At 42.3% G+C, this 13,270-nt stretch overlaps 1 protein-coding gene across 1 annotated transcript in view; it reads right to left on the bottom strand.

The window, feature by feature from the left end:
* Positions 1–1,276: 1,276 nt before the first annotated feature.
* LOC138976036 (rasGAP-activating-like protein 1) overlaps positions 1,277–13,270 on the bottom strand; it is a 35,135-nt gene continuing 23,141 nt past the window's right edge. The window contains exons 9-18 of the mRNA XM_070348828.1: positions 12,130–12,194; positions 11,028–11,137; positions 10,004–10,193; positions 9,147–9,284; positions 8,434–8,575; positions 7,386–7,561; positions 5,268–5,405; positions 4,125–4,260; positions 3,508–3,628; positions 1,277–2,259 (exon numbers count right to left, since the gene is read on the bottom strand). Coding sequence (XP_070204929.1) covers positions 2,091–2,259; positions 3,508–3,628; positions 4,125–4,260; positions 5,268–5,405; positions 7,386–7,561; positions 8,434–8,575; positions 9,147–9,284; positions 10,004–10,193; positions 11,028–11,137; positions 12,130–12,194 — 1,385 coding nt within the window. The 3' untranslated portion in view covers positions 1,277–2,090. The remainder of the gene's footprint in view (positions 2,260–3,507; positions 3,629–4,124; positions 4,261–5,267; positions 5,406–7,385; positions 7,562–8,433; positions 8,576–9,146; positions 9,285–10,003; positions 10,194–11,027; positions 11,138–12,129; positions 12,195–13,270) is intronic.

The raw sequence follows: 13,270 nt of genomic DNA, 5'->3' as shown, positions 1-13,270 counted from the left end.
GCAAGTAAAAATTCTGTCAGGCTCGGGCTAGTAGATACCACTAATAGAAACTAGCCTGGCTGGCCAGTGAACATTCTGGTCCAATGCAACACTTTTGGTTGTAATATCAAGTTTCAAAGCCATGTAAACACGGCAGATACAGCAACTGTGGTATCTACCGGGCCAGCGACATTTCTGGCGGGCTAGTAACCTTTTTGAAATTACTCGGCTGGTCGGTGAGTTAACTTTGTGAGATTTGGCCATCCCTGTGAATCGATCTCGCCTGGCAGCTGGTGATTTTTAGGACTGGAAGTTTGAGCTGGTCAAGGAAGGCGACTAATCTCTTGTGGTGGTTCAACTTTTTCCAGAAAAAAACCTGACAGAATATCTCTGTGCAATAACAGCTGCTAAAGAAGCAGACTTGAACATGCTAAAACATAGCCGCATGACTGTCGATTAGAGCAATTAACGCTCATTGTGTAAAAGAAAAGTGCAGCGACGCACCCTGATGTAGCGCCCATTACGGGTAGAAGTGTTCAAAGTAGAACCCATCAGCAACACTTCACCGATAATTAAATCTTGACTGCAGGATGAGATTCTTCACGAGTATTAAAACAAAAACGTCCCACTGAAGACACAATATGGTTTGCATCACTCTACACAGTTCAACACATGCAAATGTCAGTGGCCAAGACATCAAAAATATTACCAGAATTTGAGGACGTCAGAACAGCATTCTTTTTGAATGGCATATGCAGATGGCATTTTTGTTTTTAAATGCTGTGTGCCATCAGGACAGATGTAAAAGGTGACATAAATTTGAGAGACTATGGCCTCTTGGCCAACAAGACTAGCTGATGTTAAAACAGTACAGTGGAACCCCCCTTTTAAGACCTTCAAAAATCTGAGAAATCTGTGTGGTCATTACCATGGTTCCGTTTACACTTTTTTGTGGTGGGGTTGCTTCCCTTTAAAATTGTTTAAGACGGGTAGCCTTCTCAGACCTTAGTATCTCAGACTGTGTCAATGCTTTATGTGATTCGGGGGGGGGGGGGGGGGGGGGGGGGAATATGTAATTTAATGTAATTTTGAAAACAATCTGAAGATATTTGACATGAAGAACTGAGGACTTCGAAGCTGTTAAACAGCTTTCCAAGTTTTTGTCTGAATATTACCTTTAAAACAAAAGTAAAAGAGCCCCCAACAGAAGCAGATCCAACTACTTCTCTGAACATGAAATACAGCTGTTAAAATTGACTCTCTAATCCTGTCCGGGCGGAGGTCACACACGAAACCTGTCCGGCCGGAGGTCACACATGAAGAGCAAAGAGAGAAAAAAAATCCGTCATTTCTAACCATTCCTGCTATCCCATCCCTTAAGACAAACAATTCATGATAACCTGAAAGGGAGAAAAACCGAGATTAACATTCGTTGATATAGGAATTCTGCCAACATGGCAAGCTGCAGAACTGATCTATTACCAAGACCCTAAGACAGCAGAGTTGATTTTTACATTTCCACCAAACCGGAATTCGCTGCAAGAATTTGTTGAAGGCTGACAGGCAATGCCAATGGTCTCCACAGAACATGAGAAAATAGCAAAATGAAGTCGATTGTCTAAAAACAGAGTTTATATTGTCAATATTCGTTGAAGGTTTAGTGATAAAAATGGCAATTTGGTGACACAACACGCAGGTGAACGGGCACACTCTCAATAACAACGGGACGCAGAAGAAGCATCTGGTCTCCATGACAGCAGGATACAGAAGGAAAAAAACTCTGGTCTCCATGGCGACAGCACACAGGAGAACACTAGACCTACTCTCCACGACAGCAGGATGCAGAAGAAAAGAGCCAGTCTTCACGCCAACAGATTCAGGAGAAGCCACTGGTCTACATGCAGATGGGATTCAGAAGAAAAAAACTATGGTCTCCAAGGCGACAGCACACAGGAGAACACTCTCCACTCCACTCTCCACGACAGCAGGATGCAGGAGAAAAGAGCCACTCTTCACGCCAACAGATTCAGGAGAAGCCTCTGGTCCCCATGTAGACGAGATTCAGGAGAACAGACAGCACCCTCAATAGCAACAAGACTGAGGGGTTACTGTTAGGCGTCCTTGAAGGTTTCATGGGACATGTCCAGCTGGTCTACAACGTCCAGGATACGGGAGACAACTCTGAGCTGCTGGGAGAGTTGTTGGTTCTTGTCGTCGGCCCCCTCTGCGGCACTTTGTTCCGTCTGTGCCAGCTGCTTGCGTAGTTCATGCTGCCGCTTCCTGCAACACATAATTACTTAATGTTTTATTTTGCAGGCATTTTCAGTGAAACATGCCATACAGTGGGGAAAAAAACCTTTCAAGACCTTCACAAATCTGAGAAAAATCAGATCCAAAAAGGAGGGAGTCCTAAAATGGAGGTAAATTTAGAGAACTTATGAACAGACAGTCTGAAAAAGGCAAGGTCTTAAAACGGTGGAAGTCTGAAATTGGAAGGAGCGAGGTCTTAAAAGGGGGATTGCACTGTAACTTTGATGTGCAGCAGGAGTGCTTGCATTAAAATACTTTGAATGATGCAGCAAGGTCCACCTATCACACTGGGGCATCTAGAGAATGCTTTCGGTTTAGATTTGACCTTCATTTGTTTCATGGGGTGGGGAAATAGCTCAGTCAGAAGCGGTGCTTGCTTCAAATCCAGTTGTCATTAGCAGCGTGGGTTTGATCCCCAAGTTTACAGAAAAAGTTTCAGGGCTCGGAAGCATGAATACACCTGCATGCAGGGACCCAAAAAATGGGTAGCGCCGTACACTGTATGGCAGCTTGCTTTCCCCAGTGAGAAAGCAGCCCGAATTTCCATGCGGGTCACCTCACAGGACTAGATGAACTCTTACCCTTATCTTTATGATCCATAGCCATAAAAAAAAAGTGTTTATGTTTGATATGTACCGGTAGTCTTTTAAAGTTTTGTCTTGAAGCACCCTAACGTATGCTACATCATTACAGAAATGAGCTTTAGACTATATAACTCAAAAGGGTAAGACAAGACTAACTTGAGTGCATCATGACAGTTGCGTATATAAGAGTAGATGATGTAAGAAGAAGGCAGTAACGTGCCGAAATAGTGATTATAGATATAAACGTACCTAACCTGGTTACTGGCGTGTTTTCTTTTTTATTTAGATGTAAGAGTGGTTAGGAAATCTTTCTCAAATGTATCTGAACAAATCTTGTATTTAGGAGGGAATCAAACAACAAGAATGGTAAGTTCTTGGAACATTTAATTTATGACAAAAGAAAATATAACATGATTGTAATTGTAATTGTGATTGTGATTGTAATTGTGATTGTGATTGTAATTGTGATTGTGATTGTGATTGTAATTGTAATTGTGATGTTTTGTTTTGTCATAAATTACAAGTTCCAATAACTTACCATTCTTGGTTTTTGGTTCTGAATTTTGGAACGTTGGCAGTCTATCTGTTTTTGTTTTTAGGAGGGGATGAAAGGAGAGTGCACAGCATGTCTTACTTGAGAGTGTCGTGACTGTGGCGTAGCTGAGAGTAGATGATCTGAGCGTCCACAACCGGTTCCAGTGGGTCCTGCCAGTCACCGAGCACCACCCCATTGTACGTCTGACTGCACCCAGGGGCTGTCAACATTACGTGGAATTGAGGATGGATGGGCAACAACGAGGCTATGAAACTGCTGGCTCAACAGGCAAGAGAAGTGTCGGCTATTCCCTAAGCATGTGTTCTCTTTTGCACATGAAAATTCTGTGCCTGAATACCTGGAGAGACTCTGACAGACCGACATATCCTGATAAAAATAATACAAACAGACAAAGACAAATATGACAGAGTGAAAGACTCATACACATGTGCATGGTCACACACTCAAGACAGCCACACACACACACACACATACACTCATTTGCACGCAGGTAAGCACACACACACACACACAAACACACACACACAATCTTCGATATCCACATTCTTCAGAACTGCTTAGTCATAACATGAAACTCTTATCTTTGATGCCTTGATGGTCATTTAAGCTTCACACAGATCACTATAGCAGCATCCTTTGTCACACTCCTTCCCAAAATATATACATGCATGTGAGGAAGTCCACAAACTACTGACCCCAGTCCTGGTCCCTGCGACAACAGTTATACTTGTCTCCCTTGAAGACGCCAGGGTGGAAGGAGTCGATGCGACAAGAGTTGTACTTGCACGTCTTGCGAATGGCAGAAATCCAGCCCTGCACGGAGTTCACGTCCTGAATGGAACACACAGGGATCACGATAAATTAGCAATATATATATATAAACATATTTTTTACAAGTAAAAGGACAATTTCTGAGAATACTCACCTCAATTTAACTAATAGGAGTTACCTTACTTACTTGTGCTAGACTGCGCAGCGTCCCTTTGTTACCGGATTGTAAACAAGGCTGCTAACTCTAGATTTCTGTCAGTATACCATTAGGGGAGTATAGTCTCCCCCTTGTCTGGTAGTACCTCTCCACGCATGTGCAAATGCCAAAACTAGCCAGTTTCAATTCGAAAATCTAGCAACATCATGCAAAACTATTTCTCAGAGATTCATCTTGTACAGCATATTATTTAATTGTGCATCAAGCACCAGTTCAATGTTTTCAATGTTGCAAGGCGTCTTAATGAAAAGGTTGCAAACCTGTCTGCACTAATCAAATGACAAGTTACCTTCGAAAGAAGTTTTTGCTAAGTGACCTCACTTCAATGCTTTCAAGTCACCTACCACACCTTGATGAAGTTGATGTGTACAACAACAAAAACCATGTTGTTTAATGTAATCAACATTAAGCTGTAGTATTAAAGGCACAGTAAGCCTCCCGTAAACCATCACAGATACTGTCAGGCTTTTACACACAGTACAAACACTCTTTTGTTTGAACACTCACCGATTGAGAACATCCTAGGTGACCTACGTATACAGCGAGTCGCATTAAAATCACAAACTGACTACTAAATTGTGAAAAAAAGGAAAGTGGACCACACGGGTTCACGATGTGTGTGGTTTACCCGATCTAAATAGCCATTTAAACGAACTGTGTCATTTAATGCTATTAAATGCTATTGCAAGTGTGTTCGGTAAGGTTAGAACTGCTTTTTTCATGAGAAGATTTAAATCGTTCTGTAAACCATTTTAGACATACTAGGGCTTTAAGCTGTAGTGAGGCTAAGGAACTCAAGACAACAAGCTTACAGTTAAACACTTGTGAAGAGTTACAGTTTTACACCTACTTTTGCCTGGAAGTAGATGATACCGGTACCATCGTCAGGAGTCTTGTGAATGATCTGCGCCATGTTGGACTTGCCCAGGGCACCGTAGTCTAGCGGTTCCACAGCACAGATATTCTCCACCATCACCATCGTTTGCTCCTGAACAAAAAAACACAATGAATAGCTTTCTTTCTTTCTTTCTTTATTTGGTGTTTAACGTCGTTTTCAACCACGAAGGTTATATCGCGATGGGGAAAGGGGGGAGAACAATGAATAGCAAACCAACAAGGTCAAGGAGAAGGTCAAGACAAAGCTATAAACTTTTGACCTCCAGTTAAGCAGACAATCGTGTACCCAAGCGTCTTGTTCTTGTCTTGGGTATAGCGCGACTCTTGTTGCTGACAGCTTTCCACTGGGAGGCAGCTACCCAGCAATGGGATAACAAAGTAATGAAAAAGAAAAACAAGTCGAGTTAGGCAAAATTAAAACATTTAGTCAATGTGTTGACTAATGAAACTGAACACACTGCATTTTTTTCATCAACACAGTAGGTTCACTGATTCCCTGGGATCGTGAAAGCGATGACAGGTTGTAAGTAGGTATCTTTCAATTAGCCCGTGGAAATTGTGCGAGCGGCCGGCTGTTGGGTGAAATGAAATCCCATTGTCCAGACTAATTAGTCAAAGATTGTTTGACCAGACAGGGGCGGGGATGTAGCTCAGTCAGTAGCGCGCTGGATTTGTATCCAGTTGGCCACTGTCAGCGTGAGTTCGTCCCCACGTTCGGCGAGAGATTTATTTCTCAGAGTCAACTTTGTGTGCAGACTCTCCTCGGTGTTCGAACACCCCCGTGTGTACACGCAAGCACAAGACCAAGTGCGCACGAAAAAGATCCTGTAATCCATGTCAGAGTTCGGTGGGTTATAGAAACACGAAAATACCCAGCATGCTTCCTCCGAAAACGGCGTATGGCTGCCTAAATGGCGGGGTAAAAAACTGTCATACACGTAAAATTCCACTCGTGCAAAAACCACGAGTGTACGTGGGAGTTTCAGCCCACTAACGCAGAAGAAGAAGAAGAAGTTTGACCAGAATTTCAATCAATTTTATCAAAACATGAGGGTGTGACAGTGCCACCTCAACTTTTGTAAAAACCCGGATATGACAGCATCAGAGACATTTATCAAAAAAACGTCTGGCATTATCATTTTCAGGAACTCGCATGTAAAGTTTCATGAAGATCGGTCCAGTAGTTTTTGGGGAAATATCTCTACACACACACATACATATACACACACACACACACAGACACATACACAACAACCACCCTCGTCTCAATTCCCAGTCTACAGGGTGTACCACAAAAAGAGGGACAAAAAGAAACTGTAATAGTTTCTACAAATACAAGAATTTTCGCAAGATTTTTTTCACCAGATGTGGACAACATCTCAAATTTTTATTATACCAAAGCATTTCGAAATCGAAGAACATTTGGTTGCTCTTGTCAGTAATTGATGACATGTTCAATCCAGGCCCCGCGCTGCTGGATGACGTGGGCCACAAAAAGAGGGACAAAATCAAACTCTCATATTTTCTAAGAAAATAATTGTTTCTTTCTGATTTTCAGGTGATATATCCAGAAGACCTGTAAGTTTTATCTGACAGAAGAATGGACCCCTACGATCACTTTTCCGTCGAAGAGAGGACCAAGATTGTGGAACTGTATTTCGCCTACTCTGGTTCAAAGACAGTTTCGACGCGAACACCCTGGAAAGAAAATACCACATCGTCATACTATCACACGCTTGGTTGATAAGTTCAGAAACACTGGTAGTGTGGTTAACAACAACAAAGGACATTCTGGTCAGAAAGAAACAATTATTTTCTTAGAAAATATGAGAGTTTGATTTTGTCCCTCTTTTTGTGGCCCACCCTGTATATGTTGAAACATTTAGTTCCCCCGAAAGCAACGTATGGCTCCCTGAATGGCAGGGTAAAATCGGTCATGTAACACGTAAAAACCCACTCTTGCAAAAACATGAGTAAACGTGGGAGTTTCAGCCTATGAACTAAAAAGAAGAAGAAACACTGAGTCAAAACTTGACTAAATGTAAAAAAAAAAGAAGAACTGAACACTCACGTTGCTGTCGTCGGGCGACTTGCTGTAGCTGAGCATGGCCCGGGTAAGACAGAAGTAGCACTTCTTGAGAACGATGGGGCGGAAGAGGCGGTGACAGTGGTAGTGGCACAGGTACAGGCGCCCCTGCATCAGCACCGTGTCGTTGCTCTGCTGGCGCACCAGGGAACGGTGGGAGACTGGCAGAAAATAGATGTGAAGAACGTTACTAATACTGTACAGTGGGACCCCTCTTTGATGACCTCTAGAAATATGAGAATATCAGGTCTTAAAAAGGAGGGAGTATTAAAAACAGGGGTAAATTTACAGAGGTCATTAAATAAACAGAACATCTGAGAAAAGAGGGTCTTAAAAGGGAGGGAGTCTTCAATTTGGGGGGGGGGGGGGGCGGGGGGGGGGAGGGGGGGGGCTTAAAACGGGGGTTCCATTGTACCAAAGACAGAGTTACAAAAATAGGAGGGGTTCAGAAAAAAAAAGAAGTTCATCACGACTTCCAGTGTTCATTCCCACTGTACATTTCCATCATTTTATCAGTATGGTCAAGTGGTCAGTCCTACAGGTTCTTGTTGGAAGTATTCCTCTTGTCTATGATGGGTCAATGCCAGTTTACAACACACCAAAGCTCAACCACTGACATCTTACCCTTCAACTTTATCCACTGACTTTTTCTTCTGCATAAATGCAATTCATGACTTTCATCCATCATTCTCTCCTTTATTCATTTAATCAGTCAGATGGGACACAGTTAGCGTTATCAACTGTACCCTCCCTCCCCCACCCAGACCCAATTACCCCCAAAACCTGACAAGAGTAATAGTCAAGTAAAAAAAATAGTAATCTGATGACCAAAATAGTAACCCAACATAAGCAACACAAACCTGATTAAGTAATTTGAAGCACATTTGAAAATATGGACTCAAATGGAGTATTTTTTATTTTTTTATTTTTTTATTTTTTCAAAATCCTAAAAAATAGTAATTAATAACTCCAAAATAGTAAGGGTAAACAGGTCTGCACCACCCCAACCCCCTCCCCTAAAACTATTGCCTACCATCTTCCACGTTGACAGAGATGAGTTCCTCCAGAAAATTCCTGATGGCAGAGATCTTGGAGGTCATGAAGGGAATCAGTGGCTCCATCCAGCCTTCTTTGCACCCCTTGGGTACCATCAGGTTGCCTAGACTCTGCGTCACCTGCAATGAGTTGCATCGGATTCAATGCGCTTTTTCTTAGCAAAGTCGCTTTCTTTGGCCTTTGCAACGGATCATATCGAGACAGAGCGCTTCAAGATAGCCACAAAAAAAAGGAGAGGATGATGCGCGATGTGAAAGAAATTTTCAATACTGTAGCTAGCAGACAATTTGGTCAATGACATTGTCACACAGAACGTTGTTATGATGAGAACGATAGCTGGGGTGGTCTCTAAACCTTCAAAAGCAGTGGATCCATCACACCAAGGAGACCGCGACACGCTGCAGCAGTTCAAATACCCAAAACAGTGCTTGCATAAGCTGCTCACGTGGCGCTTTACGCACTCTTTTCTGCACTGCCCCAAGAAACGGAATTTTGAAAAGCGCACTGCGATTGCTTTGGTTTGCACCACCTGAAGTTTCAGGGGCTGCATCCTGCTCTCCTTCAAAAACAACTGAGATAACCTCAAAATAATTATTTTTTGTTCATGGAAAGGCGGACACTGCTGATTGCATGCTAAGACTCACTGATGACGCTGGTGAGTCAAAAATTCACCAAAAGCAAACACCTTACCTTGGCCATGATGGTGAGCGTGCGGTTAATCTTGCGGTTGGGGTGAAGGTCAAACAGGGAGAACAGTTTGGGCGACAGTATGGCAGGGGCGAAGAATCTCAGGAAGATGAAACCGCTGACAGCCAGGTAGGGGGTATCCTGCAAAACAGTTATAAAGGTGCATACGCTCTTTGTCTACAAAAACAGGCTGACAAACAGACAGACAGACAAGCACACACACCCACACGCATGCACACATGCACATGCACATGGGTGCGTATGCGCACACACATACACAAGTGCATGCAGGCACAAGTACACCTATACACAAACATATTCTGGCAGACTGACAACAACAGAAAAAGACACAGACACACACAGACACACACAGACACGCAACCATGCACACATCCAGAAACGGACACAAATACAGACACACACGCTGCAAAATTCAATTGAATCAGCAACCACAATCAACAACATCATCCCTTCATGCTTAACACCCTTAACATCATCATCAACAACAACAACAACAACAACAACGCAACAACAACAACACAACAACAACAACAACAACAAAAACAACAACAAAACCACAATAACAACAATAACAAGGATGACAATGGTGATGACAACTGCAACAACAACCACAACAACCTTAGTGCATGGCACACTAACAACAACAACAACAACAACAACAACAACATTAGTGCACTGCACACTAACAACAACAACCCACTTCACAACAAAAAACTTAGTACACTGCACACTACAACCACATCAACCCAACAACAACAACAACAACACCAACACCACTACCACCAACAACAAAAAAAAAACTTAGTGCAGTACTGCACACCACAACCACATCCACCCACCTCATGCGTTTTGTGCGGCCACTTGAGCCTGGCCTTGAGGTAGATGTTCCTCAAGACGATGCGCAGCGCCAGAGGGCAGGAATGCACGGAGTGAACGATGTTGTCCACAACGTCTTCCATGTACCCCTCCAGCGCCTCCAGGCTGGTGTGAATGAAACTCTCCTCCGACTCCCTGTGAAGGCTGTGGCGTCTGGTGACGGAGAGAAAATGAGTCATGAGTCACAAAGGAACCGATCAAATGATGATGATAAATGTTGTTTAATGCCCTCACGGTTAAACCATCAGGGGCATGTTCCCGCAGATCAAATGATGCTGTCTACACCCTTATATACAGCATGCAACTCAAATAATGACGCATCAAGGAATACAACTCTCCTCCGACTCCCTGTGAAGGCTGTGACGTCTGCAGTGATAGAGAGAAAATGACAGTCATGAGTCACAAAGGAACAGATCAAATGATGCTGTCCACAGTACATTTTTCAAAAGAATAAGACATAATATCAAGCGGATATCGCATAACATACACATAAGAGTCAGTTATTCGCTGGTTTTAACTGGTCCTCCACATTTTATTGCTGGCTCGATGTAACCGGGTATCACTAGAGCGGGGCACAACTCTTCCACAACGCTTGGACATCCTGACAGAGTTATTTGCGAACATCGCAGGGGGATTAGGCACTTGCAGGTCTGCGTACAAGTTGACCTGGGAGATCGAAAAAATCTTCCACTTTAACCCACTAGACGCAGCAACGATTCAAACCCTGAATCTTCCACACAGACGGTCAAAGTCCTAACCACTAGGCCATTGAGCCAATCATAAGGATTAATTCATTCTCTAACCTGGATGCATGGGTAACATGCTGTTACATTCATTGCTGTAACCAGGGACCTGTAACTGAAAATGTTACAGTGTTGTCTCAACCACATAGATGGTTGTGACGCCTTCAGGAAAAGTGCATGTTTCAAGCAATGACACCATTATATACACCTGTATTCACGACAAGAAATCCTCTCTTTCACCCACCTGCGAACACTGTTGAGTCGGCTAGGGTCCAGCTCCACCGTCTTTTTCTCGTTGAAGATTCGCTCGACGACAGGTTGAAGGGTCTCTTGAAGGTAAGGCACGCCAAGAATCTAAACAGGCACAATGAGGACAAAATAAATACATCCATTGATGTGTAAATAAATAAGAAAGTAAATATCGATAAATAAATAAATATACAGTCGAACCTGCCCTGGCGACCACCTCTCGATAATGTCCCCTTGCCCATTACGACCACCCCAAAGAATTCCTGGTGAGGTTGGTTGTTGTTTTTTACATAATATTTACCTGTCCATAGCAACCACCTGTCTATGAAGACCACTTTTAGATATACATATCATCTGAAAGCTTAGAAAACAAGCTTTCATGTGATGTTTGAATGAAAACAATACTCCCAAAAATGAAGACTCAGGAGCAGTTTGAAATACGGGTATTAATAGCGGCCATTTTGAGGAATTGCGTGTTAAACTTCATGGTTGGCCAACATAATTTAACCTAGAAGCTGGTTTAAAAATAGACACAGTGACCTTTTGAACGCTATACGACATGATGGGGTTCTGTAAAGGATATATGCTGTCATTCTTGTTGAAAAGTCGGTCAATTATAGCGTCCTTTGTCTTTATTTAGAGCATGGTAGGTTGATTAAATATCGATTTGCAGGCATTTATAAGCCACTGACATCCAAAAACAGGCAAATATGTGTGTAGAAGTGTCAAAACTATCCCAAAATGCCAATAACCCAATTCTCCCATAATTGACCTACATTGGTATATTCAATGTATCTCAAAAGAGGTTCCCGCGGGTTATCTACCATTTTGTCAGATCCGGTCACCTTTGATCTGTCCCTTGGGTGCTCGTTATAGAAAGGTTTGACTGTATAAATACAACAATAGACATAAAAAAATCAATCAATTAATCAATAAATGCAGGACTAAAATTGAAAAAGAAAAAAAAGAAAACCGCCTTCCCCTGAGAACCACTGTGATACACTTTTAAGACGTGAAGTTGCTTCATCACTGACATTTTTTTGATACTGATAGAGGCATACAGAGCACACTTTCACTGAACTACCGAACATACTCACCTTCATATACTGATCAACCGATTTTGTCCCCAGTGTGTTTCCTCTGAAGATTGTGTTTGGATCATCTGAAAAACAAGTCGCCAAAAGCATGATAAAATATTCAGTAAATTTGTACAAACATATGCATGCAGCAAAAGCTGCACTTGAAGCAATTACTTTTGTTCTGCAATCTATTTTATTCCACTGACATCATCTCATTCGTCCGCTCCACAACAATTAACTTACTTTTATATTTAACACCATTGACTTCTTTGTCGAGGTTATTGTAGGTTTTATTTAGGTCTACTATCCTTTTCTCATTAACAATACAAGGAACAGGCCAAATGCTGAAACAGTGTTGTGGAGAGGACTGGAGGTATAGTTATGTAAAGGCTTTACGAAACAGGTATGATTTGAGCTGTGTTTTAAAGGAAGAAAAGTGGAATTACAGATAGAATTTGGAAGTGTGTTCGCACGGTTGGAATCTGATGCCTAAAAGATCTGTCGCCAAAAGTTTTGGTCCTGGTCTTTGGGATGCGAAGGAGTTTTTCAGAAGAGGATCTGAAGGAACTGGATGGCTCATATATATAGATACTGTGGGAATTGGACAGATAGGGGGACAGTCAGAATTCTCTAAACATATGTACCCTAACACAGCCAGCTTATAGTCAATTCTTAACTTCACTAGAACCCAGTTCAGGATGGTAAGTAGGGGAGTGACATGGTCTTTCATTGACTTCTGAAGAATGAGCTTTGCAGCACTATTCTGAACTCTCTGTAAGCGATAAAATCTTCAATGGTGAGGCCAGCAAGCAATTCGTTGCAGTAGTCAAGTCGAGTCTGTATCAAAGAGAAACTAATGAAGCTGAACAGTGGCTTGGAGTGTCAGGAAAGATCTTACAGAGGAAATCTTATGTAATTTAAAGAATACACATTTACAGACATAACTAATGTGTTGTTGCATGAACAGAGCAGAGTCCAGGTACACACCTGGGTCCTTACGTAACGGTGGTTTGGGAAACAATCTGAGTGCTACCTATGGTCAGAGAAGTGCAGTCAGTCTGAATACCAGATGATCTGTATATAATAAATACAAAATAAAACAACAACTGTACAACAGCAAAATCAATCAATCTAAGTCAGATGTCAGCAAAACAATGGA

Source organism: Littorina saxatilis, linkage group LG9 (assembly GCF_037325665.1).
Source record: "Littorina saxatilis isolate snail1 linkage group LG9, US_GU_Lsax_2.0, whole genome shotgun sequence".
In the NCBI taxonomy this organism is placed as follows: domain Eukaryota; kingdom Metazoa; phylum Mollusca; class Gastropoda; order Littorinimorpha; family Littorinidae; genus Littorina; species Littorina saxatilis.
The sequence above is the reverse complement of the archived record's forward strand: the minus strand, read 5'-3'. Positions and strand labels throughout refer to the sequence as shown.